The sequence below is a fragment of the Bufo bufo genome, chromosome 4 (genome assembly GCF_905171765.1).
Source record: "Bufo bufo chromosome 4, aBufBuf1.1, whole genome shotgun sequence".
Lineage (NCBI taxonomy): Eukaryota > Metazoa > Chordata > Amphibia > Anura > Bufonidae > Bufo > Bufo bufo.
The window spans coordinates 359,610,384-359,635,617 of NC_053392.1; the positions used below are offsets into that span (position 1 = coordinate 359,610,384).

General features: G+C 40.4%; 1 protein-coding gene across 1 annotated transcript in view; it reads right to left on the bottom strand.

Moving 5' to 3' along the window:
• Positions 1–25,234, bottom strand: part of TRDN (triadin) — a 276,197-nt gene that overhangs the window by 222,513 nt on the left and 28,450 nt on the right. The window contains exon 2 of the mRNA XM_040430087.1: positions 8,118–8,327. Coding sequence (XP_040286021.1) covers positions 8,118–8,327 — 210 coding nt within the window. The remainder of the gene's footprint in view (positions 1–8,117; positions 8,328–25,234) is intronic.

A 25,234-nucleotide genomic window follows, 5' to 3' on the forward strand; every position in this document is an offset into this window, starting at 1 on the left:
GCTGCTGTAAGGCATATATCTAAGTGATGCTAACAGCAATTAGGGTACGATGGCTACCCCATAATCGAAAAAGAAAACATAATAAAAAATTAAAACAGAAAATAAAAATAGATTAGAAAATGTGTGTCACTTTCTGAATTTGTAAAATAAAATATAGGTGATACATTGCCTTTAAAGCTCTTGATCATTTTTCCCCTTCTTTTCTATCTTTCTGTCCAGTCTTGCACATGCCAGACCTCAATGCTTTTTTTTAGCATATTAGCTCTTTAGGCCTGAACTTATGCAAAGAAAAAAATGGGGGTTTGTCAGCACATCGCAATGTGCAGGTGTACATTACCATGGCTGAAAGCACAAAAGCAAAAACAAACGCAATGCAACAGCACTCTGCAAACACAAGTAATCAAGTTAATACAATGGTGCCATCCTCACTATAGAAAATGTACTAATGCGAATGCTCTGTTATAAATGTCAGCCTCTTGACAAATATATTTTGTACAAAATTATGCATGTGGAACCTGCATTCACTGAATTTAATGGAGGCCAGTATTTTACCAGAGGAGGTAGTATTTACTGTGGGTTCATGTGCTAAAGAGATCAGCTTGTCGTTGGCGGACAGGCACAAATAGTTTTGTTCAAAATGTATTTGCTAAGAATCTCACTTTTATAATGCATCATTAGCATTAGTGCATTTTCTATAGTGAGTATGGCACTGTTGTATTTACTTTATTATTTGTGTTTGCAGAGTGCAGTAGCATATTATTATTATTTTTTTTTTTTAGCTTTTGTGCTTTCAGCCATGGCGAAGTGCACCTGCACATTGGGATGTGCTGACTGACCCCCATGTTTTTTTTTTTTTTTTGCAGTTTGCATTGGAGGTGTGGCTGTCTCCATTAGTCGTGCACTGCTGACTAATCTGTCTGTCCCATAGACTGATTTTAATTAATGCAAGTATAAAGCTATAGTCTGCTCTCCCTGAATTGAATTGAGGACATTTGGCTTCAGGAGAGGTAAAATATAGAGTGGGCTCAGCTTACCACATGTTGAGCCTGCATTCCCTGAATTTAATGGAGGCCATTGTGGCACCAAAAGAGGTATAACACAGTGTGAGCTCAGCATGCATGTGGAACCTGCATTGCTGGAATTTAATGGAGGCCAGTATGGCCCGAGGTGAGGTAGTATTTTTAATAAATTGGAAAGGGCCAGAGAGAGATAGAGTGGGCATTGCCTTGTCTAAAATAATCTGCACATTTACTACGCACACTAGGCGCTCTCCATAATGAGAAAGCTAATCCCCCCCAACAACGCATATATATTGCCCCGAAACCCAGAGTAGCATACTAGTCTGCCTCTCTCTCTCTGTCACTCACCCAAAACAAATCACAAAAACGTTGGGTCCGTTATAATCCAAACATTAGTTGAGCATTAGTTGAGCATCTTAAAGGGTAGCTCTTTTGTAAACATATGAAGCCCTAATGTGGAAATAGCTACTGTATCAACACTTGATCTCATATACACTTATGCATATTTAAAACATTTATTTTTTAAATCTTCTTCATGGAATTTAACATTCTAATCTGGGTATACTTGCTCAAATCTGGAGAAAATTGAGTCATACGGTATGTTTATGAAATTAGTAACTTGCAATGCAAAGTGAGCAAACACTTTCCAGAACTAGATTTTTCTAGCCACTGTTATAATCTACCTTACAGCAGCTTTATTACATTATTTAGATATACATTATACATAAGATATACATTATGTAGATATATAGGACACATTAATAAATACAATTTAATGGATATTTAAAATGCTGGTGGATGCTACAGAAGTTCGAATGACAAACTATTTTATCAGCAATTTAAGCTGGCATGAAGCTTAATGATACCAGCAAATAACATTGTTTTTATCTTGCCAATATTCCATATCTACAGGACTATCAAATTAGACACATGATGTGTGAGAGAGAAATCAAATAATGAAAGGGGTGTATTTGTAGCAAATATTAAATGGAGTGAGCACTAAATACAAATTTACATTTCATTATCCAAGTATAAATAGGGAAATGACAATACCAGAAACTTTATTGCTTTTTTGCTGAAATTAATCCTACTGTCAAATTTGTGAAAGACAGAAGCATTTCTATGAATAGCTAACAAGCATATTTCCAAATCATGTTAATTAATGAGGAAATGAGTTGAAATTTTTTTTTTTTTTAATTTACTATTTCTTACAATATTATAGCTAGAGATGAGCAAATCGAAGTGGACAAACTGGAATTAGATCCAAATTTTAGGAAAAATTGGATTTGCACCAAATCCGAATCTCCTCACGCTTCGTGGTAACGAATCAATTTTTTTCCTAAAATGGCTGCTGCACGTGTTAGGACATGGAGCAAAGAACTATGAGAACAAGGGATCACCCACAATGCCATGCATGCAGCCAATCAGCAGCCAGCCCCTGCGATGTCACAGCACTAAAAGGGCCTCAGCCATCTTGGATTCAGCAATTTTCCAGTGTACTTAGTGCAGGGAGTAATTTTAGCAGGTGCTAGGGAAAGTGGTAGAAAAGACTTTGAAACTTTATTTGGGCTGAATAGAAGTTCAGGGAAAGATCATTAGAAGTGTAGGGAACGGATAGGAAGGAATTATTCCACACTATAAAAGGAGAACAGGGTCCAATAGTGGAGGCTACAGCCTGGGTAATAGGAGCAATCCTATTACACTTTTCTGCCCTGACTGGGGATCCAAACTGCCATTATGCTGCTGCTTTCAGGATTGCAATAGATAATACTTCTGTAATTCCAGCAAACCTTTCTTGTTATTGGGGTGCAAGTGCTGTGTGATACAGCCATTAACAGGGCGTATTACTATGAAATATTTCTACGTCTTATTAGCCCTTGTGCGGTGCAGTTATATGTTCTAAAGCAGTGATGTGTCATGCGACACGTGCAGTTGGGCCGGACAGTCCGGTTTTTAAACTCCTGGTCCTCCGTCAGGCGCAAGGCCAGGATGGACAGCCAGGAGTCCTCCTTTAGTGTAGTACAGGGTCAGGGTCTGTTTAAGTTTACCCACGGCAGGGGCAGGCAGGCAGCACGTCGTCCACACAGTGTGCTGCATGACATGACGTCACAACGCCATCCAGCGCTGCCTGCGTCGTCGGAGAGAACTATTATCTACAGCAGGCAGGACAGAGCGCGGGTGCCACTGCCAGCAGTGTACGTCGGTTTAATGGCGGTGCATTTCTGACAGGTATTTGTATAGCGCAGTCACACCGCAATATTGTGCTCACAGAATCATTAGTCTTCTGCCCCTCAATCTGTTCCTGTGCCGCGTGTCCAGGGAGCTGCTCAGTCATTTGCACAGCCATCACTCTATAGGGGAGGAACATCAGATAGATGGGGTGAGGGGGAAAAGGTGCCCCTCAAATCACCACTGTAGCTAATATACACGCCCCCTCCCCCCACAGAGTACAACACGCGAGGAGAAGAGATTCGCTGTGTACTAGGGGCACATGTTTTACATGATTCCTCTTTACTAGTCCCAATGGTCCCAAAAAGAAGTCACATATACCCCCTTAACAGTGTTCCACCCATATATACCCCATAACAGTGTGCCACCGATATATACCCCATAACAGTGTTCCACTCACAGCGACATTATCTGCGCTACATCTGCTGTGTAACGTGTGCGCAGCCTAAAAATATCTGTGACATCCAGTGTACTTTTTTTTGTAGACTGTGTCCGCTGCGGACAGTTACATTACCTGCGCTACACCTCCTGTATAACGTTTCCGTATCTGAACTATCAGTGACATTCAGTCTAATTTTTTTCCTGCTGGTGGCAGCGACATTACCTGCGCTACGTCTCCAGTATAACGCTAGGAAAGTGTACTCATTCCAATAACAGGGCCACTTAGGAGTGCTGTATTGTTATTTATCGTCACTACCTCCCCAAGTGGGTAATTGCCGTGCACCTGCTGCCTTCCTTGGACGCTTCTGCTTTAATAACTTGACCCACCCTCTCTGGGTGGTTCACAATTAGGAAAAAAAAAAGGGGCAAGGCAATAATAGCCAATCAGATTTCAGCCATTGTAACAAAGGGTGTTTTGGAGTGTCGGTTCCTTGTAATTTTTGGCAGCCCTTTCACTTAGTGCATAGGCTTTATGAGTGTAAGAGTCCCACTACCTGAACAATTGTACAACAATGTGAATGAGTCCCTCCTTTGTGTGATATACAAGCTGTTACGGAGTGCCTCTTGCTGCTTGTAATTTTTTGCAGCACTTGCACTTTATATACAATTGAGTATTCTAGAAAGAATGGTTGTTTTTTTTTTTTTGGGGGGGGGGTTGTGCATATTTTTGTCAGTCTGTAAAAGTGGGCGTACAACTCGGACAACATGATTCCCAGCAGCGACCTGGGAGTCAAAGATACATCCAGACATCGTCCCCATGCTGTTCCCGATCCATTTCGGTGGTGTTTCTGTCACTTTATGATTTTTTCCAATGGACCAGGCACCCTCCCATCTTCAGAGCAGGGGGTGCCTGGTTGTCTCCCATTGACTTTCATTATACTCGGGTGCTCGGCTGAGCACACAAATATAGCAATGTGTTCGGGCCGAACACCCAAATACTTTGGTGCTCAATCATCAGTACAAGTGAGCATGCAGCGGGCCACTTGCACAAGCGACTCTGAGGGACTCCCTGCCTCCATCTCCACTGCATACTGCCACAGTGTGTCTGGGTCCTCTGCCTCCTCTTCATGACAAGCTCCAGGTTCACGGCTGCCCACCGTAACCAAGGACAGAAAGGCCATCTGTCAGAATACTTACAGAGGATCTAAACTACGATTGAAAGGCCGAGTGACAAAAGCAAGATCAGGAACCAAGTACAAGTAAGAACATCACCTCTACTAAAGTGAGCTGGAGCTAACCTCTACACTTCACCTCATGGAGCCTGCTAATTTTGATTTGCAGCTTTACCTTTTTTTGCCATCTGTATGCAAGACAAAGTGATGATATTGGATGCCTTACTACATCTGACAAGTAAAGTTCCTGTTTGGTTTAACTACTGCCTCATTCTTCATTCTTCTGCTCCATCTCTAATTGCACCATACGGTGTTGGCGTTATGAACTACAACACAGGGGCCCAGCCACCAAAGCACCCTACAAGCCTTACACACTGCCATCAAGGACACCTCAACTTCCATCTGGTTGGTGTTCCCTGTAACCGAGAGTGCCCTGGAGGATTTAGTGCTGTCTTCCCATCCACTGCATGTCGGCCCAGGGGACAACTTAACTGCGAGTAAATGAACTACTACACCCATCGGATCACCACCACTAAACTCACTATCCCCTGTGTTCTGGCATGTTGATGTTTTTTTTTTTTTTTTTTTTTACCTTTATGTTTTTTTTTTTTACCTTTATGCTTTCTTGATGTGTTGATACCACACAACTCAACTACCATCAGAGGGTGGTAATACATACTATCCTTGTCCTAATAGTTGTATTTGTTATTTTGACAAAATACTCAATAAAACTTATTGAACATTAAAGGGGTTGTCCGGGTTCACAGCTAAACCCGGACATACCCATATTTTCACCTAGGCAGCCCTCTGATGTTAGCATCGGAGCATTTTATGCTCTGATGCTCTCCCTTGCCCTGTGCAGGATCGCACAGGGCAAGGGCTTTTTATTTATAATAACACACTGCCAGGTGGAGGCTTCCACCCAGCAGTGAGCCCGGTGACATCACCGGCACTGATGGGCAGGCTTTAGCTCTGTCTTAGCCTGTACAACATAAAATGCTCCGATGCCAAGATCATAGGGCTGACTGGGTGAAAATATGCGTATGTCCGGGTTCAGCTCTGAACCCGGACAATCCCTTTAAAGCTCACCTTCATTGAATGGCATTCTCCCATATGGACAAACCAGGTACACATTGTCTAGCTTAGTCTTATGAACTACAATGGAAATCTGTTAGAAAGAGTAACTCCGATTTTGGTGGACTCTCAAATGGGTATTGTGTAATATCACATTTCCCCTGCAATCGCTGCACAGGGCTTCATCCAACAATATAACACCATAAGCAGATGTTACAAAATCCAGACATGTGGCTATTATGTTTTTTCATAATATTCTGTGTCATATCGTTTTCCTATAAGTATTGTCATCATGACGTTTGATTCTCATAATGACTGTCCATGTAAGTTCTATACAAATAAATAAAATGTATGCTTACGTACAGCATAAAAAAAAACTGCAACTTCAACTATAGTTAGAGCAATTATTTAATATTTGTATTATAACTAAAATCCCTATCAGTCAGTAATCTATAGGTTTACAAACTGTGGTATTCTGTTTCATTCAAGACGCTTAAAGCAATGGCTGTGCTATTTTGAAATACTGAATATACTGTACTAGACCTCCTTGCAAACTATAGAAAACATACAGCTTTATTTGACCAATAAACAGTGCTATCCTGGAGAAGTTGGTGCGGTAGTAAAGCTAGGGACTGAGTTACTATGGCAACATTAGGAGAGTGAAGAATTTGAGGAAAAAATTATCTGATAAATCAGAGAGTTATAAACAAATGATCTGGAACATTAAAAATCAGAATATGGAATGATCTAGCATAAAGGGAAGCAGGGGAAGAAATGACTTGACACAAGGAAGAGCTCTGTAAAGAGTAACCTAGTACATAGGGCAGGGATAGTCTAACACATAGGAGAGCTAGGGAAGGTCTAGTCTAGCACGTGGCAGAGCTGGGGAAGAAATGGTCTAGCAAACAGAACAACTAGGGGAGGAATGGTCTATAACATAAGAGAGCTTTGGAAATAATTGTTTAGTACATTCGGTAGGAGAGCTGGGGAAGAAATGGTCTAGCACATAGGAGAGCTTGGGAAGAAATGGGGAAGAAATGGTCTAGCACATGGGAGAGATGGAGAAGAAATAGTCTAGCAAACAGAACAGCTAGGGAGGGGATGTTCTATAACATAAGAAAGCTGTAGAAGGAATATTCTAGCACATACTGTAGGAGAGCTGGGGAAGGGATTGTCTAGTAAAGGGGAGTTGGGTAAGTCATAGTCTGGCATGTGTGAAAGCTAGGAAAGGAATGGTCTGGTACATGAAAGAAATGGGATGGCACTTATGCGAGTCAGAAAAGCATAATACTAAAATAACAAGCTAGTAACTGACAAGTAAAATTAGTTCTACAGAAAATCCTTGTTGTATACCATGGCCACAATGCAACAGACCTATTAATGCTGTATTTCGGGATTACTTGTGCCTCATAAAATATTTAGTGAATATACAAATGCACTATATTCAACAGCAATGACTCCTTTATCACAAATGGTCAGCATTCAGTGGGATTTAAAGAGGACCTTTCACTTGTAAAAACATTGTGAACTAAGTATGCTGCCATATAGAGCGGCGCCCGGGGATCTCACTGCACTTACTATTATCCCCGGGCGCCGCTCCGTTCTCCCGTTATTCCCTCCGGTACCTTTACTCACTAAGTTATGGTAGGCGGTGTCTGCCCTGTCCTGTTGGGCGTCTCCTTCTCCTAGGCTGCAGTGCTGGCCAATCGCAGCACAGAGCTCACAGCATGGGAGGTTTTTTTCTCCCAGGCTGTGAGCTGTGCGCTGCGATTGGCCAGCGCTGCAGCCTAGGAGAAGGAGACGCCCACAGGACAAGGGCAGACACCGCCTACCATAACTTAGTGAGTAAAGGTACCGGAGGGAATAACGGGAGAACGGAGCGGCGCCCGGGGATAATAGTAAGTGCAGTGAGATCCCCGGGCGCCGCTCTATATGTCAGCATACTTAGTTCACATTGTTTTTACAAGTGAAAGGTCCTCTTTAATATTCCAACTCCCCACCATGTGCTTATTTGTACCTATTCCATTTTTTTTATTCAGCAGTCTAAGGCTGTCAGTTTTTAAAATCTGTTAATGTCATATTTTCATGAAAAATGTATTTGTTACCACGAAGCATGAGGAAATTCGGCTTTGCAGTGAATGGAATTTTCTCTGAAGTTCCGATCGAGGTCAACTTTGGATACTTCAATTAACTCAACCGTAATCATATACACAACTATAATGTCACCAAAATCTCAACCTACCTGCAAAGGTTTTGTAATCCACTAGATCGAAAATTACAATGGCAACTGCAGACCATGTCACAATGAGGGCAACCACCAGGATCCATGCAGCTGGGGATCTGAATGTTGTCTTCAGCTCTTGCGAAACTGATTTTGTCATCTTCAGTGGAGGTTTGTGGACAGATCCATTCTTACCATCTAAAACCGTTGTAGTGGTGGTAGATGAACGACCTGTGCAACATATTACAAATAAAAAGGAAATGTAATATCTTTAAACACAGACCTTATAAAAACATAGCATGATTAAATAAATGGGAATATATCATAAGAAAATAAAAAATTCTTTAAATCTGCAAAAACAAAACCCATAAAACGGAGGTGAAATTCCTTTTTTTTTCCAATGTTTATCCAGCTTCCCACTACATCATATTCAATGTTAAATGGTGCCATTACAAAGTACAACTTATCCCACAAAGAAACAAGCCCTCATACAGCTATGTGAATAGAAATTTAAAAACATTATGGCTCTGATTTATCATGCCTTCACTCCAGAATTCTGGCTTAAAAAAAAATCACCAAATAGGGCTTTTGTGACTTTATGCACTCATTTGCGCGAACATATTGCTACCTTTTGTATTTTTACACCACTCGTTACAGTTTTGAAATGTGGGTGAAAAAGTGGGTGTGGTTAGCTATGTTAATGAGTGTCACTCATAATTTATCATTGAGACTTTTTAAACAGTCGCAAAGTTGCAATCTCTTTTATTTACAAAACAGACACATTTGGCCACAATGCCCTATTTGCCCCAGATACCTAATAAATGTGTTAAAACATAACCTTTACTAGGTACAGTTAAAAATAATCTATTGTTTGTTAATAGTAGAGAATAAAAATTAGTGATTAAAAGTAGCAAGCAGCAGTCCTTGAGTAGTAACTCTCCGCTACAGCTTGGGGTGACAGGTGTGCAGTACCTGTCACACCAATAAAGTGTCTATTGTTATTTGCTTTCTGTAAGGTCAATTAACTTCACTGACTATGCTATATTTGATAAGGAACACTGCTAGACAACTAAAATCTCACTCTAATAGGAAGATGGAGTAGGAAAACTGGAGTAGCTTTTCAAGAAAGAAGTGTTAGATTTAAGGATAATGCAAATTTATCAAACAAAATGTGACATTTGATAAATGTGGTATAAAGTGCCCCAATGCAGACTCAAGCAGAAGTGACTTCAAATATCCCCTCATGATAAATTCCCCCCTATTGGCTTCAGAAAGGCAGGGAGTAAAAAACAAAACAACAAAAAATTGAAAATTGCTCTGTTTACCGAGCCTAACATGAATGAAAAGGAGCCTTTACAGATACCAAGACAGGAGGCAATTATTGGTAACAAGCCATTTAATAATTGCCTGCTTGTTATGCAAGGTAAATGCTGCATTTGCCAATAGTAATCATCTCCTCTGTATGTCCCCATACAAATTCATTATCCCCATACACATTCATTGTTTCTGGGCAGCAGATTCCAGTTTAGAGAGGATGATCTGCTGGCCAGAAAACAAATGAATGGGTATTTGTTCATTGTGTGATCGGCAGCACCTTTACACAGGGCAATTATCAGGAAGGCGTGTTCCTAGGAATGCTTTGTGCCAATAATTGGACTGATTATTGGACCATGTAAAGGGGTGTTAAATACTGAAAGCCTTGGTGATAGCTGTCAGCAGCAACTGTGTATCCACTCTTTATCTAATGTCTATGGCCATTTCAATAAAATTCAACAATCTATTTCTATTGCCCATGAGGCAGAGGTGGTAGCTATCAGCTGAACAGTTTGACAACTATTCCTCTTGACTCCTTCATACAGGTATATGCTCATTTTGCCAATGTGCATTTGTTCTTAAAATGGAGAATGAAATAAGCTGTCACCAGAGACCTACAGTAGTTACGTATATTTTTGGGGGACAAATGATCAAGCATCTTGAAATCTAACATGCCCATCCCTTCTTTTTGGTCACCTACTATTCATCTAATGGAAGTTAATATAAATTGCAAAAAAGGACCCATAAAACATTAATTTCATTAGTGATAAGTTTAAAATCCCCCATAACCCCAAGGAGGATAGATAATAACTATGGGCAAAAAAAGAAATTAGCCTGACTATCATTGTTCATGTAGTATCCAATTGATAGCAAACATCTTGAAATTCATATAAACAAGAGGACAGTGTCATAGGACAGTGCACGTTAAAAACAGCGAGCGGGGAACACTTTCCCTAGAAATTCCCTGATTCAACCTCAGCCCAGGGACAACCTCTGATGGTGGGATTTCCCTGTCCTCGTGCCTGTCCTACAAGACCCTGGAATGCCCTAAATGGTTTGGATTTTTAATACCCCAATGTGTTTCCTCCGGTTGGGTTCCTCAGGGGTCGGTACTAGTTAGGAATAGTCCCATCTATATTGATAATATATTTGATATAATAAGATGAACACAAAATACGAAAGATTAGGCAAACTTAAAATTGGTACCAGATACATCACATGTTCCTGCAGGGCTAGTAGGAGTATCGTGGAACGCATGTGTCGCTACCAGTTTGGTGAAACGCATGCGTTCCAGCATGTACCCGGAAGGGAGGAGGGGGCATGTGTAGGAGGCTGTCTCTTAGTCTTCCCGATAATCCCCGCCCTATTGTCTTGTATGTGTAATAATGGTAAAAAAAGAATAATACACTGCGTGCAGAATTATTAGGCAAATGAGTATTTTGACCACATCATCCTCTTTATGCATGTTGTCTTACTCCAAGCTGTATAGGCTCGAAAGCCTGCTACCAATTAAGCATATTAGGTGATGTGCATCTCTGTAATGAGAAGGGGTGTGGTCTAATGACATCAACACCCTATATTAGGTGTGCATAATTATTAGGCAACTTCCTTTCCTTTGGTAAAATGGGTCAAAAGAAGGACTTGACAGGCTCAGAAAAGTCAAAAATAGTGAGATATCTTGCAGAGGGATGCAGCACTCTTAAAATCGCAAAGCTTCTGAAGCGTGATCATCGAACAATCAAGCGTTTCATTCAAAATAGTCAACAGGGTCGCAAGAAGCGTGTGGAAAAACCAAGGCGCAAAATAACTGCCCATGAACTGAGAAAAGTCAAGCGTGCAGCTGCCAAGATGCCACTTGCCACCAGTTTGGCCATATTTCAGAGCTGCAACATCACTGGAGTGCCCAAAAGCACAAGGTGTGCAATACTCAGAGACATGGCCAAGGTAAGGAAGGCTGAAAGACGACCACCACTGAACAAGACACACAATCTGAAACGTCAAGACTGGGCCAAGAAATATCTCAAGACTGATTTTTCTAAGGTTTTATGGACTGATGAAATGAGAGTGAGTCTTGATGGGCCAGATGGATGGGCCCGTGGCTGGATTGGTAAAGGGCAGAGAGCTCTAGTCCGACTCAGACGCCAGCAAGGTGGAGGTGGAGTACTGGTTTGGGCTGGTATCATCAAAGATGAGCTTGTGGGGCCTTTTCGGGTTGAGGATGGAGTCAAGCTCAACTCCCAGTCCTACTGCAAGTTTCTGGAAGACACCTTCTTCAAGCAGTGGTACAGGAAGAAGTCTGCATCCTTCAAGAAAAACATGATTTTCATGCAGGACAATGCTCCATCACACGCGTCCAAGTACTCCACAGCGTGGCTGGCAAGAAAGGGTATAAAAGAAGAAAATCTAATGACATGGCCTCCTTGTTCACCTGATCTGAACCCCATTGAGAACCTGTGGTCCATCATCAAATGTGAGATTTACAAGGAGGGAAAACAGTACACCTCTCTGAACAGTGTCTGGGAGGCTGTGGTTGCTGCTGCACGCAATGTTGATGGTGAACAGATCAAAACACTGACAGAATCCATGGATGGCAGGCTTTTGAGTGTCCTTGCAAAGAAAGGTGACTATATTGGTCACTGATTTGTTTTTGTTTTGTTTTTGAATGTCAGAAATGTATATTTGTGAATGTTGAGATGTTATATTGGTTTCACTGGTAAAAATAAATAATTGAAATGGGTATATGTTTGTTTTTTGTTAAGTTGCCTAATAATTATGCACAGTAATAGTCACCTGCACACACAGATATCCCCCTAAAATAGCTAAAACTAAAAACAAACTAAAAACTACTTCCAAAAATATTCAGCTTTGATATTAATGAGTTTTTTGGGTTCATTGAGAACATGGTTGTTGTTCAATAATAAAATTAATCCTCAAAAATACAACTTGCCTAATAATTCTGCACTCCCTGTATATGGGAAAGTGGGCAGCCTCAAAAATAGATACACGCCCCTTCTAAGGTAAAGAAGCCAATGTTATCCATATTAAAAAGTAGTCAAGGTCTTAGACAGATGATTATACATCCAGCAATATGTGGCTATACACCCCTCATTAGCTCGTTAGCGTTTTGGGACATTTTGCATATTGTAACCTAATCTTCACACTGGCACAGTGAACAACTGGGAGGGCAGCATAACACCACATAATTATATTATTATTATTTTCAAAATAAGGATGAGTTGGGTTGCATTCTCCCACAAACCGGAAGTGACGATGTGCGTTCCACTGTGGAACGCACGCCGGAGCATATGGGGCGGACATACTCTGGATTGCTGTCATGTAAGTGTTCACCTGTTATGAATTAAGTGGAACACAGCATATAAATATATGGGTAGCTCATTCAGCACACTATCCCCTTGAAGAAGCATGATGCAAAACGTGCGTCGGGGTGTCTGATCACTGGTCGGTAATATGTTTACCTATGTATCTCTGCTGCTCGTAGGTTTAGACTTTAATCAAATGTGATTTTTTTTTACCGCTTTATTGAGCGTGATTTTAGAGGTAATATGTGTTGCACTATGCACTTTATTATGTAATGTTACCCTATGATAGCGGTTCAGAGATTTGGGATCCTCTTATTATGTGATAAAATTGAGCTAACATGGATCTCATATTGTTACTAAGAATGGTGTATTTTATGAATTTGTGTATGCTTGTCATCGCCATCTACAGTTTTTTGCATATTTGTGTTAATAAATAAAAGTTATACATGTTTTTGACATTTATGTAGCACTGCGTTGACATTTATGTAGCACTGTTTTTATACACCTCTCCTGCCAACCCTGCCCCCCTACTTTGGATGTCCTCCGCACTTGCTCGTTAGGGACACTCATGACACTGACAGATTGTCCAGACTGTTAACAAGATAAGAACAGTCAGGGTAGGAATATAAAGGTGACTATTAAAACATCAAGCTTATAAATATTTATTCGAATGCTTTCAGCATTCATGGCAAGTTGAGGCTGTCAAAAATATCAGGAGAAGAGGTCTAAGGCTACATGCACACGACCGTTGTGTGTTTTGCGGTCCACAAATCGCGGATCCGCAAAACACGAATGGTGTCCATGCGTGTTTCGCAATTTGCGGAACGGCACGGACAGCCTTTATTATAACTGCCTATTCTTGTCCGCAAAGCGCGGACAAGAATAAGACATGTTATTTTTTTTTTTGCGGGGCCACGGAACGGAGCAACGGATGCGGACAGCACACAGAGTGCTGTCCGCATCTTTTGCAGCCCCATTGAAGTGAATGGGGCCGCTTCAAAGGCCGCCAAAACTGTGGCTTGGATGCGGACCAAAACAACGGCCGTGTGCATGAGGCCTAAATCAGAGGAGGAGAAATTACATTTATTTGAGAGAGCTACGTATAATGGAGGGCTCAATGATGTTATATAAAACAAGTGAAAGTCAATCTCTCATTGAGGCCAGAAGATGATTGGGATTTACATCTGTATATCCACTCTGACTCCTTCTGGAGAATTCTTCTGTCCCATTCTCCCTTTCTAGGAGAGAGAACTCCAGCTCCAGGACTGAGAACTTCAGGATTTGGGGGTTACCTGCAAGGTACTCATTCACGTGATTTGCAACGGGGGTGACATATACCCTTTTCCTCAACTCTCTAAAGGTCTTTCCAATAAAATCCTTAGGGCAGGGGCACTGACAGATGTACACTACGCCTTTGCTTCTACAGTTAACAAAATCACGGATGGTAAAAATCTTATTGGTATCAGAACCGTAACCATTTTTGATACGGAGATGAAGTCACATGCCTTGGATGTCCAGCATCTAAATATACCCAGAGGTCGACGATCAAGCCAAGTGCCAGGGACAGCCGGAGGTACATAGTGACTATGTACCAGACGATCCCTGAGGCTCCTACCCCTATGGTATGTTACACTGGGGTGAGGAGAGATTTTCTGTGCCACGTCAGGATCCATCCGTAAGATGGGCCAATATTTGTTCAGGATTGCTTTGACCTCTGCGTTCGCCACACCAAAAGTGGATATAAGACGAGTTTGTTTCTGTTCTCCCTCCAATAATATTTTTGGGGTAAGTAGAGTTTCCCTTTCTGTGGCTAATGCATGTTGGAAAGCTTTTCTAAGGGTAGCCTTGGGATACCCCCTGTTGGTCAATCTATGGTATAGTTTTCTCGATTCCAAATGGAATTCAACAGCGCTAGAACAATTTCTGTGCACCCACAGATACTGGCTTCTCGGTATACCCCTTTTCTGCGAGATGGGATGATGACTCTCCCAATGCAAGAGGTCATTGGTCGCCGTGGGTTTCCTAAACATAGTGGTGGTAAGTCCCCTTGCTTGTAGACCATCATGTCCAGAAAGGTGATGCATTCTGTGTATGTTTCATATGTGAATTTAGGGCTTATTTCATTAATATTTAAAATGTCAACAAACTTGATGAAGTCCTCCTTGTTACCATTCAAGAGCACAAATACATCATCGATGTATCTTGTCCAAAAAAATACTTTCTCGTTCCACCATGAACCATGGTCAGGAAACACAATTATCCTCCCACCAGCCTAGGAAGAGATTGGCATATGTGGGGGCACAGGGACACCCCATTTCCGTCCCCCTGAGCTGGTGGTAGAACCGCCTATTAAAGAGAAAAAAGTTGTGTTTGAGAATAAATTCTAAAAGTGTCATGACAAGATGGTTATGGGCATTGTAGTATGTCCCTCTTGTACGTGGTGGTATGCTACAGACATAAGTCCCTTTTTGTGGGGAATGCAGCTATAGAGGGATTCGACATCAATACTGGCGTGTAGGCAAAAGGGATCAAAGACCAGCGTCTCTACTTTGTTCAAGAAGTCCATTGTATCTCTCATGTATGATGCGAGGGAGAGGAAAAACTGTCTCAGGACCTGATCTAAGTAAAGCCCACAGTTCTGTGTCAAGGAGTTAACACCTGATACTATTGGGTGACCCTTCAAGGGTGTGTTCCTTTGTGGACTTTAGTCCATAAAAGGTGGCGATTTGTGGTGTAGTAGGTAACATGAAGTTATATTCTGCTTCACTTATGACCTTTTGCTCCAGTCCGGATCTTAGGATGGCCCGGAGTTCCACCAAAAATATATTGGTGGGGTGACTTGATAGTACCAGATAGCCCTCTTTATCCTTGTGGAGGGCCAGACACATTTTCCGGTAATTTTCATGATCCATGATGACAAGGTTCACGCCCTTTTCTGACTGTTCAATGATAATGGATCTGTCACTCTCGATCGTTCTAGTTAAAAAAACTGACAGGTTTCTACGATATGAGGGTGCAACTTTCAATTGCTCAAGCTCAGAAGTCACAAGTTATTGAATAATGTCAATGTATTCATAACTAGATGGAGGGGGCATTTTGATGCTCTTTGGACTTAGCTTAGTAAAGGGGACCTCACCTGGATTTCGTGAGCCTTCCTCTCAAAGTTTATCCCCAGCTTTTCATAGGACTATTTATTGGTGGTATCAAAAAACTTTTTCCATCTTAATTTTCTACAGAAGAGGTTAAGGTCCTTAACCCAAGTAAAGTCATTTGTCCCTACCATGGACTTTAAGGTAAATCCTTTTTTTTAAGACTGCAGTCTCAATTTCATTTAGGTTACGTGAGGAAAGGTTTATCACCTGCAAGTCCTCATTACTACCTGATATTCCTGTCACTTGCTCCTGTCTCGCAATTGGTACGGAGCTTGACCTTGTGCTAAAAATAAGGGGAAGGTGTGGTTGTTATGAATGAGGACTTTGCTGAAGAGGAAGATGATGATGAGGAGGTACCCTGATGTTCACCACCCTGTAGGTTGCTGGGGTCACTTCCCCATCTCCGCCATTTTTTACCCTGCTTTTTGAAAGTAGCTGTACCGTTCCTGGGGCCGCCCCTTTCACCTTTATGGGTGGTTTCTATGTCAGAAATATCCGCGTCCAAAGAAGAAATTTCAGACGCAGAAGAGGTGACCCCTTTCTTTTCTAGCTGGTAGGCTTTGTTTTCACAGAAGTCACTAAGATCCTTGGCAAATTGGCTATGTTTACGTTCTTTGAGCAGGTTTTGAAACCTTTCTACTGACATCTGCAGAGACGCTTCTCGTCTATTGAAAGCCGAATCAGTTTCGAATTTCAAGGCCGTCTTCCTTAGATCGTGTAGTTTCTAGAGCTCCGGGTAAGTTCTTCCTCCCAAAGTTTATTCAAGGTGGGGGAGGAAATACGGGCAGCCGCGGTTATAGGGATATATAGAGCCCTGGGTACTATTTTATGTTCCAGATAACTCTCAAGGTGATTCTTCTTCACCTCATTGAGCAGTCTGCGCTGTGCTCTTGCAGTCATCTTTACAGGACGTTCACTCCTAGGGAGAGTAGCAGCAGTGCTAAACTTTCTCCATTTATAGACAATTTGTCTTACCGTGGACTGATGAACAGCAAGGCTTTTGGAGATACTTTTATAACCCTTTCCAGCTTTATGCAAGTCAACAATTCTTAATCGTAGGTCTTCTGAAAGCTCTTTTGTGCGAGGCATCATTCACATCAGGCAATGCTTCTTGTGAAAAGCAAACCCAGAACTGTTGTGTGTTTTTTATAGGGCAGGGCAGCTGTAACCAACACCTCCAATCTCATCTCATTGATTGGACTCCAGTTGGCTGACACCTCACTCCAATTAGCTCTTGGAGATGTCATTAGTATAGGAGTTCACATACTTTTTCCACCTGCACTGTGAATGTTTACATGGTGTGTTCAATAAAAACATGGTAACATTTAATTCTTTGTGTGTTATTAGTTTAAGCAGACTGTGATTGTCTATTGTTGTGACTTAGATGAAGATCAGATCACATTTTATGACTAATTTGTGCAGAAATCCATATCATTCCAAAGGGTTCACATACTTTTTCTTGCAACTGTATGTGCCCATGAGGAAAAACCAAATCACATCCAAATTGCAATATGCAGCATAGGAAGACGTTTTCAAAACTGGACCGTGCTGCTGTATTAGCCAATCCGGGAATATTCACTCCAGCTAAGAGCAGTCAGCAAATGGAACACAGAGAACCAGACCTCCTTTCACAGGCACACTCCTCTCTTCCAACACACTCCTGTCAGATATCGAGAAAGCGAATCGATAGAAAAATACTGCTTAGTCCGGTCAGATAAAAGGGTTTATTATACTCATAAGAGCAGATCTTCGTTAAAAGCATATCACATATGTAAAAAATGCCTACTCCTGCCCGACCTGGGTTTCGATTTTGCGTTTTGTCAGGGGCATCTAATCATATATGCTAATTTATATGCTCAATTCCCTCCATTATACGTAGTTTAATGTAGTTATCTCAAATACATCTAATTTCTCCTCCTCTGATTTAGACCTCTTCTCCCAATATTTTTGACAGCCCCAACTGGCCATGAATGCGGAAAGCATGCAAATTAATATTTATAAGTGTGATGCTTTATTAGTCACCTTTATTTTCCTAACCTGACTGTTTTTATCTTGTAATAGTCTGGACAATCTGTCAGTGTCATGAGTGTTCCTAATGAGCGGGTGCGGAAGACATCCAAAGTAGGGGGGCAGGGTTGGCATGAGGGGTCTATAGCCACATATTGCTGGCTGTATAATCATCTTTCTAAGACCTTGACTACTTTTTAATATGGCTCACGTTGGCTTCTTTACCTTAGAAGGGGCACGTATCTATTTTTGAGGCTGCCCACTTTCCTATATATTATCCTTTTTTGCCCTTAAATTACACATACAAGGCTGTAGGGCGGGGATTATCAGGAAGCGTAAGAGAAAGCTTCCTACACACGCCCCCCTCCTCCCTTCCGGGTACACACTGAAACACATGCGCTTCACCAAACTGGTAGTGACACATGCGTTCCACGATACCGGAAGAGTGAGCGCTGCGTGCGTTCCACTCACCGGAAGTTCGTCTTCCGGTACGTGTGAGGAGTGCTCCGGCACCCTATTTGAATCCCCCCTGATTGAATATGCCTCACTGCCTTACCAAGCACCCATTCTGAGGCAGCCTGGCAACTGATGGGGCACTATACATGCAAGTTAAACTTCCTATGCTGTATATTGCAATTTGGATGTGATTTGTTTTTTATGCATGGGCACATATATCTGTTTTTTCATCTGTAGGTTGCATCCTCTCCTACTAACCCTGCAGGAACATGTGATGTATCTGGTGCCCATTTTTAAGTCTGCCTAATCTGTCGTATTTTACCTTCATCTTATCATATCAAGTATATTCAGCCCATTCAGCAAAAGGAGGTCTACAATCACCCATCAATTTTCCCCAAAAAAACATGTTTGAAATAAAAAATTTCACCAATGAAAGGATAATGGAATTCAGTTCATACAGAACTACAATCAACCATAAATTTTCCACAAAAAAGCCTGTTTTACATTTAAAATTTCACCACTACGTAATTCGGTCCATACCGCAAAAATGGATTTATCACATATAACTGCACACCTGAGCGGCAAATAGGCCACTATTTATTTGTTTCCACTTTTACACTACACAAGACTTTTCAACATGTAAGTGCAACGCTGCACGGCAAATATATTTTTCTTTGGCCACTAATGCATGGCAGACAGGGCTTTAGAATATATAACTGCACCACTGAACGGCTATTAGGCCCTAAAATTTTTCTACTTTTCCACTACACAAAACGCTTTTCAACATATAAGTACAACATTGAATGGCAAATATATTTTTCTTTTGCCACTAATACAGGGCAAAAAGGGTTTTAGAATATATAACTTCACCGCGGAACGGCAAATATATTTTTTCTTTTTCCACTAATACACACCACAAAAGGTTTTTGGACATATAACTCCACCGCTGAACGGCAAATATATTTTTATTTTGCTACTAACACACGCCACAAAAGGCTTTAGAACATATAACTGCACCGCTGACCGGCAAATATATATTTTTCTTTTTCAACTAATACACGACAAAAAGGGCTTTAGAACATATAACTGCACCGCTGAACGGCAAATATATTTTACTTTTGCCACTAATACATGACAAAAAGTGCTGTAATTTTAGCACTTCACCACACAACGGCTAATAAGCCCTTTTTCCCACTAATACTAGCCAAAAAATGCTTTACAACATATAACTGCACCGCACAAGGGCAAATAAGACGTAGAAATATTTCCTTGTAATAAACCCTGTTAATGGCTGTATCAAACAGCACTTGCACCCCAATAACAAGAACGGTTTGCTGAAATTACAGAGCTGTCTAATGGCAATTTGGGTGCCCAGTCAGTGCAGCAAGGTATAATAGGATTGTTCCCATTACCCAGGCTGTAACCTCCCCTACTGAACCCTGTTCTACATAAATGCTGTGGAATTATTCCTCCCTATCCTTTCCCTACACCTTGAATAATCTTTCCCAGTACTTGTAAATCATTTTTTAGCACAATTAAGTTTTTTCTAACACTGTCCCTAGTGCCTGCTGACATCTCTCCCTGCACTAAGTACATTGGTAAATGGCAGAATCTAAGATGGCTGAGGCTATTTATAGGGCTGTGACATCACAGGGCTGGCTGGCTGCTGATTGGCTGCACGCATGGCATTATGGGTGATCCCACCTTCCCAGAGTTCCTTTCTCCATATCCTCACATGTGCAGCTGGCATTTTAGGAAAAAATTTGATTCCTTACCACAAAGCGTGAGGAAATTCAGCTTCGGTGCGAATCTAATTTTTCCTGAAATTCAGATCGAATTCAACTTCATCAGCTTTGATTTGTTCATCTCTAGTTAAAAGCTATGTACTCCTTTGGGGACAATTTCTTTCATTATTGCATTTTACAAATTTTGGGCTAAACATAGTTTTTTCAATTGGTCTTTATTAAAATATTCAGCCGTTCTGTCACAAAGGATTAACTATCTAGCTGTGTGAATGGTACCATTACTTTCACTTTGTGCTGGTCATCTAAATTACTTAAAGGTCATAAAAACTTATTTAGGCCACATTCTTATCAGTAAGATAAGAATTGAGCTATAATGAGTGGTTAGGAGGTCAGAAATCAGAGATAAGGAGCCATCAGCTGAGCTGCCTGATGGAACACTGTTCCTGCTACAAGAAAATCTCAAAGCTGTACAAAAAAAATGGCTCAACATCTTTTTTAATAAAGACCAAATGAAAAAATAATTTCTTTACTCAAAATGAGTACAACGCAATAAAAAAAAAATATATATATATAATTGTCTCCAAAGGTGCATATAGCCTTTAAGTTTAGTGTAGATCCACAGGGTACCATGAAAGACACCAAAGAGAGGATTCCTGTTTCATGCTCCGCCACTTTGTGCCCTGCACTAGGCATAGCACAGTATATCAGTTTTTCTTGGAGTGTTCCTATGTGTTAATGTTCATGAGGCAGACAGTTTTACTTGCTGTTTGCAAAACATAAATTTTCTTGGCAGCTTTCATATGTATATCACCAGGTTGAGGGTAGTGCCAGAATATGTGTTTTTCTTGGCATTTTATTTGGCTTGTAAAAAATGTCATTAAATTCAGACATTTTTTACAAGCAGTGGTGTTGATTTTAGTCACACAACTTTTTCAACCTTTTTTTTTTGTCTTGTAGAAGTCTATCAGAAAACGTCTGAAAAAACACAATTTCAAAAATTGACAAAAGAGCAAAACATGCTAGGAAATTACCTTAAAATGCCACTAAAAATAGTGTTTATAAGACATTTTATAATTTCCCATTGACCAGCATATAACAACTGGCTGCTGCTTTTTACTGCTTCAAAAGACGCCATCAAAAAAGCATATTTTTAAAACTGTAGTGTAAAACTACCATTAGAAAACAGTAGTGTGACAATATTTATTTTCTACAGGAGTAAGCTTATTTACATAGGACTGCAGGTAAAATGTAATTATCGACAGAACTAATAATATATTAATATATTATTACTGTAATACAATTCCAACGAGTTAAAAGACATCTTGATGCAAGTCCATCTGTACAGGTTTACTTTAGTACACAAACATTACTTAAGATGACAGAAGCTAGGTGAAATTCTTGGCATCAGTATCATTTGGAAATACAACATATTGCTTAATAAATTTACTAGTTCACTCTGCTACAAAATAGTCAAGACAGAATGTTGCTCATCAAAATCATAACAAATATTTTTCGGCATGGTGCCAGCTCAACAAATAGCAATATAGATGGGCTATAAACAAGATATGTAATCCAAATAATTAGACTTCTTAGGAATAAATATTTTATTCCTAAACTTTTTGCTTTATCCCTAGGTGGACTACTTGCCAAAGCTCTGTAATGAAAATGCTTTACAGTTCAATCTTTTTGCTTAATTGCTTCTTCTTCTATCACAATCCTCCTCCATGTCGGAATCTATTTCTGTGTAGTTGAAAATCTTGTCTTTTGAATCCATAATGAAACCAAAGTACTGTACTGTGAGACAGATTTATGGGCCGGGTGCTAACGTGAACAGCTGTGATTGAAAAATGCTAAACTGCTAACAATCAGCCCATAGGGAGACTAGACATATGTATGAAAAACAGTCATTTTACAAATAGGAGGTTGGAAATGTATAGAATACTTAACACATCTAACAATTTGTTTATTTTAAATGCAAGTTTGATCTTATTTTACATCCATTTAAATATAAGTAAATGCAGAAAAAAGACCAAAATCGACCCACATGGCAAAACTTCACCAGTAGTACACCAATAAGTATTGTGGCTAAATTGGGGGGCCCTCTACAAAACATCCTAGTAGAAGCTCCTAAGCAGAGAACAAGACTTAAACAAATAATATAGCTCAAAAAGTACATGTAAAAGGTATTTGTGCACAGTTTCTTGGGTGAGATCCATGCAGCAGTTCCTAGGTTTTCCATGTAAGGGAATGTATGTGATTTCGCTCCCTGGTACTACATTAATTTTATTTCTGATTTAACCGGTACTGACTGTCACCATGGGTACTTGACACTTGTTATTGCTGCACTACATATGGGACATATCCGTACACATTTTCTATATAAGACTTTGTATTATACTCCTATATTTAGTCTGTGTACTGCCAGGATGTTTCTCTCTGCCACCTTTCCTTTTAGTGTGACATTTGTCTTTTATATTTTGTGATTAATAATATGCTATACCTTTTACATGTACTTTTTGAGCTCTATTATTTGTTTAAGTCTTATCCATTTAAATATGTACGTTTATTTCTTAGCAAAAAAGTTAGGTCTCTGTTTCTTACGCTATTAGCTGCCGCCAGAATTCTTATTGCTACGGCATGGCTCTCCAGTGAGGCTCCAGCTGAAGCCGCATGGATCCAAAAAGTCGACCAGATTTATAGACTGGAAGAACTCTCCCATTGGGAGACACGCACACGTTCTGTCTTTGTGGATGTGTGGTCCCCATGGAAGAGCTTTAGGGGTTTCTCTTGATTCCCCTTACCTTCCTTTAACCCCCCCCCTCAATATCTCCTTCTTACCTCTGTTACCCCTTCACACCTAGAGCCATATATGGAATATATGTAAAACGTAGCTTTATATTGATAGCTAGACACGTTATCTATAAGCATAGTTGCCCACATTTATGATTTATCTTGGTTTATTTTGTTATTACTTGTAAAACTTTTTCCAAAAAATATGCCTTTGAATACGAAGCGTCTACAATTGCCTGCAATGGATCACTGTATGATTGTATTCATCCCATATTGTTATTTCTCTGTCTTCTTTATGTATACCATACTTGTATACTATATTTGCACATCTTTTGATTGTAAGATCTTATTATTTAAAACAATAAAAATTGTTAAATATAAATATGTACGTTTATTTCTTTCAAAGTGCAAAAATGCAAAAAATTCCAGCAATCAGGCCACTGTTAAAATTCCAGCGTTTATTGCATCATCTTAAAATCCATTAGCCGAGCGGTGGGCTAATGGATTGATTTTAAGATGATGCAATAAATGCTGGAATTTTAACAGTGGCCTGATTGCTGGAATTTTTGCATTTTTGCAATTTGGCTGGATTGTTCCCTGGTTTCCCTGGGTTTCCGTGTACGGCCGTGGCATGGTAGGGTGAGCTAAAATTATTTATTTGTTTGTGTCAAGTTTATTTCACATTATATTGACTTTATTACATTTGTATTTATTTATTTTTCTCTATTTTCTGTAATAACAATATTTCTTGTTTTCATCTGACTAGTTATAGGATAAAATGGGGAAACTCTCACTCATTTTTTGTTTTTACTATTTAGCTTTTTTAGACAGCTAAGAGTGAATAAATATAGACAGATAGATAATTAATAGATAATTAGAGAGACAGATAGATAGATAGTTATAGGCAGTGCGTGCCAGTAGTCCTAGTGTAGTCGGCAGCTGACCCACAGGGATCAGAAACAATGGGGCAGGTACTGAGGAGTCAGGCAATATATGTAGTCAGGGGACAAGCTAAGGTCAGGGCAGACAGCCTACTAGTGTATACGAGAGGCAAATCCAAGGTCAGGGCAAGCAGCCTGAGGATAATCCGAGAACAGGCTAAAGTCAGGGCAAGTCGGTTTTCAGGCTGGAATTCGGCATACTGAAGTCAGACAGAAAGGTACACCTTTCTTTGGGCTAGATAACCCAAAGACAGCAAACTATTGACTGAGGACATATTTGGACATGGACACCCTGGCCCTTTAAGAGACTGAGATCGAGAGTGTGTGCACATCCTAAGGAGCAGGATGGGATGCCTAGCAGAATAGGCTGCAGTCTGAATATACTGACAAGGGTACCAGCAACTAGGAGCACCATTGGCAGTAGAGTAAGGCTGGATTGTGGCAGGGAGAGCAGCACAGTGTCAGCATATACAGATATACAGACAATGAATGTATAGATAGATAGATAGATAGATAGATAGATAGATAGATAGATAGATAGATAGATAGATATACAAAGAATGGATAGATAGATAGATAGATAGATAGACAAGGCCTAAGATATGTGCTTTATATGATGCACTCAAAATACCATCCATGTCATTAGCTGTTTTGTTTCATAGATTAGGCTACATTTATATGGCAGTCAAAAACAGCTAAGTCAAAGTCTATAGGGCTATTCACATGGCAGTTTTTTATCTGCCACTGTAAAGCGGCCATCAGAAAATAGGAAAAATTCTGGTTCATGACCAGATGGACCCCACTAAAATCAATAGGCCATTTTTAACGGTTGCATAGACATGAGTGCACCAATCTAGCAGCCGTTAAAAACGGGTTAAAGTGCCTTTTTAAAATTAGAAAAAAAAATAAAAATATCTCATCCACTTGAATATGCTGACACTCGCTCTGCATTGTAGGGAACTGGAAGGACTTGAAGCTCCCAGGGTCATGATGTCGCATATGTCATGTCACTGGGAGCATCAGGTCCTTTCAGTTCCCTCCAGTGCAGAGTGAGTGTCAGCACGCTCAAGTGGATGAGGGGAGCATTTTTTTGGTGCCACTTTTGGGGGCCTTTTTATACTAGGGGAACACTTTGGGGTGCATCTTTTATACGGGGGCAGTATTTTTATATACAGCGTGGGACTATTGAGGGCCTTTTATATACAGGAGGTACTGTGTAGGGGCTGCAAAAAGGCCATTAAAAACAGACAAAAAACTAAATTGATGCACACATGGATGTAGAACAGCCAAAAAACTGACAGTGAGTCGGTTTTTAATGCCTGATTTTTTTGGTGTTGTTTGTGGCCTTAAGGCATACCTCCTTAATATACAAGCAGGTAATCTTAAAAATGTTGAACTTGCTTTCGTTTGGAG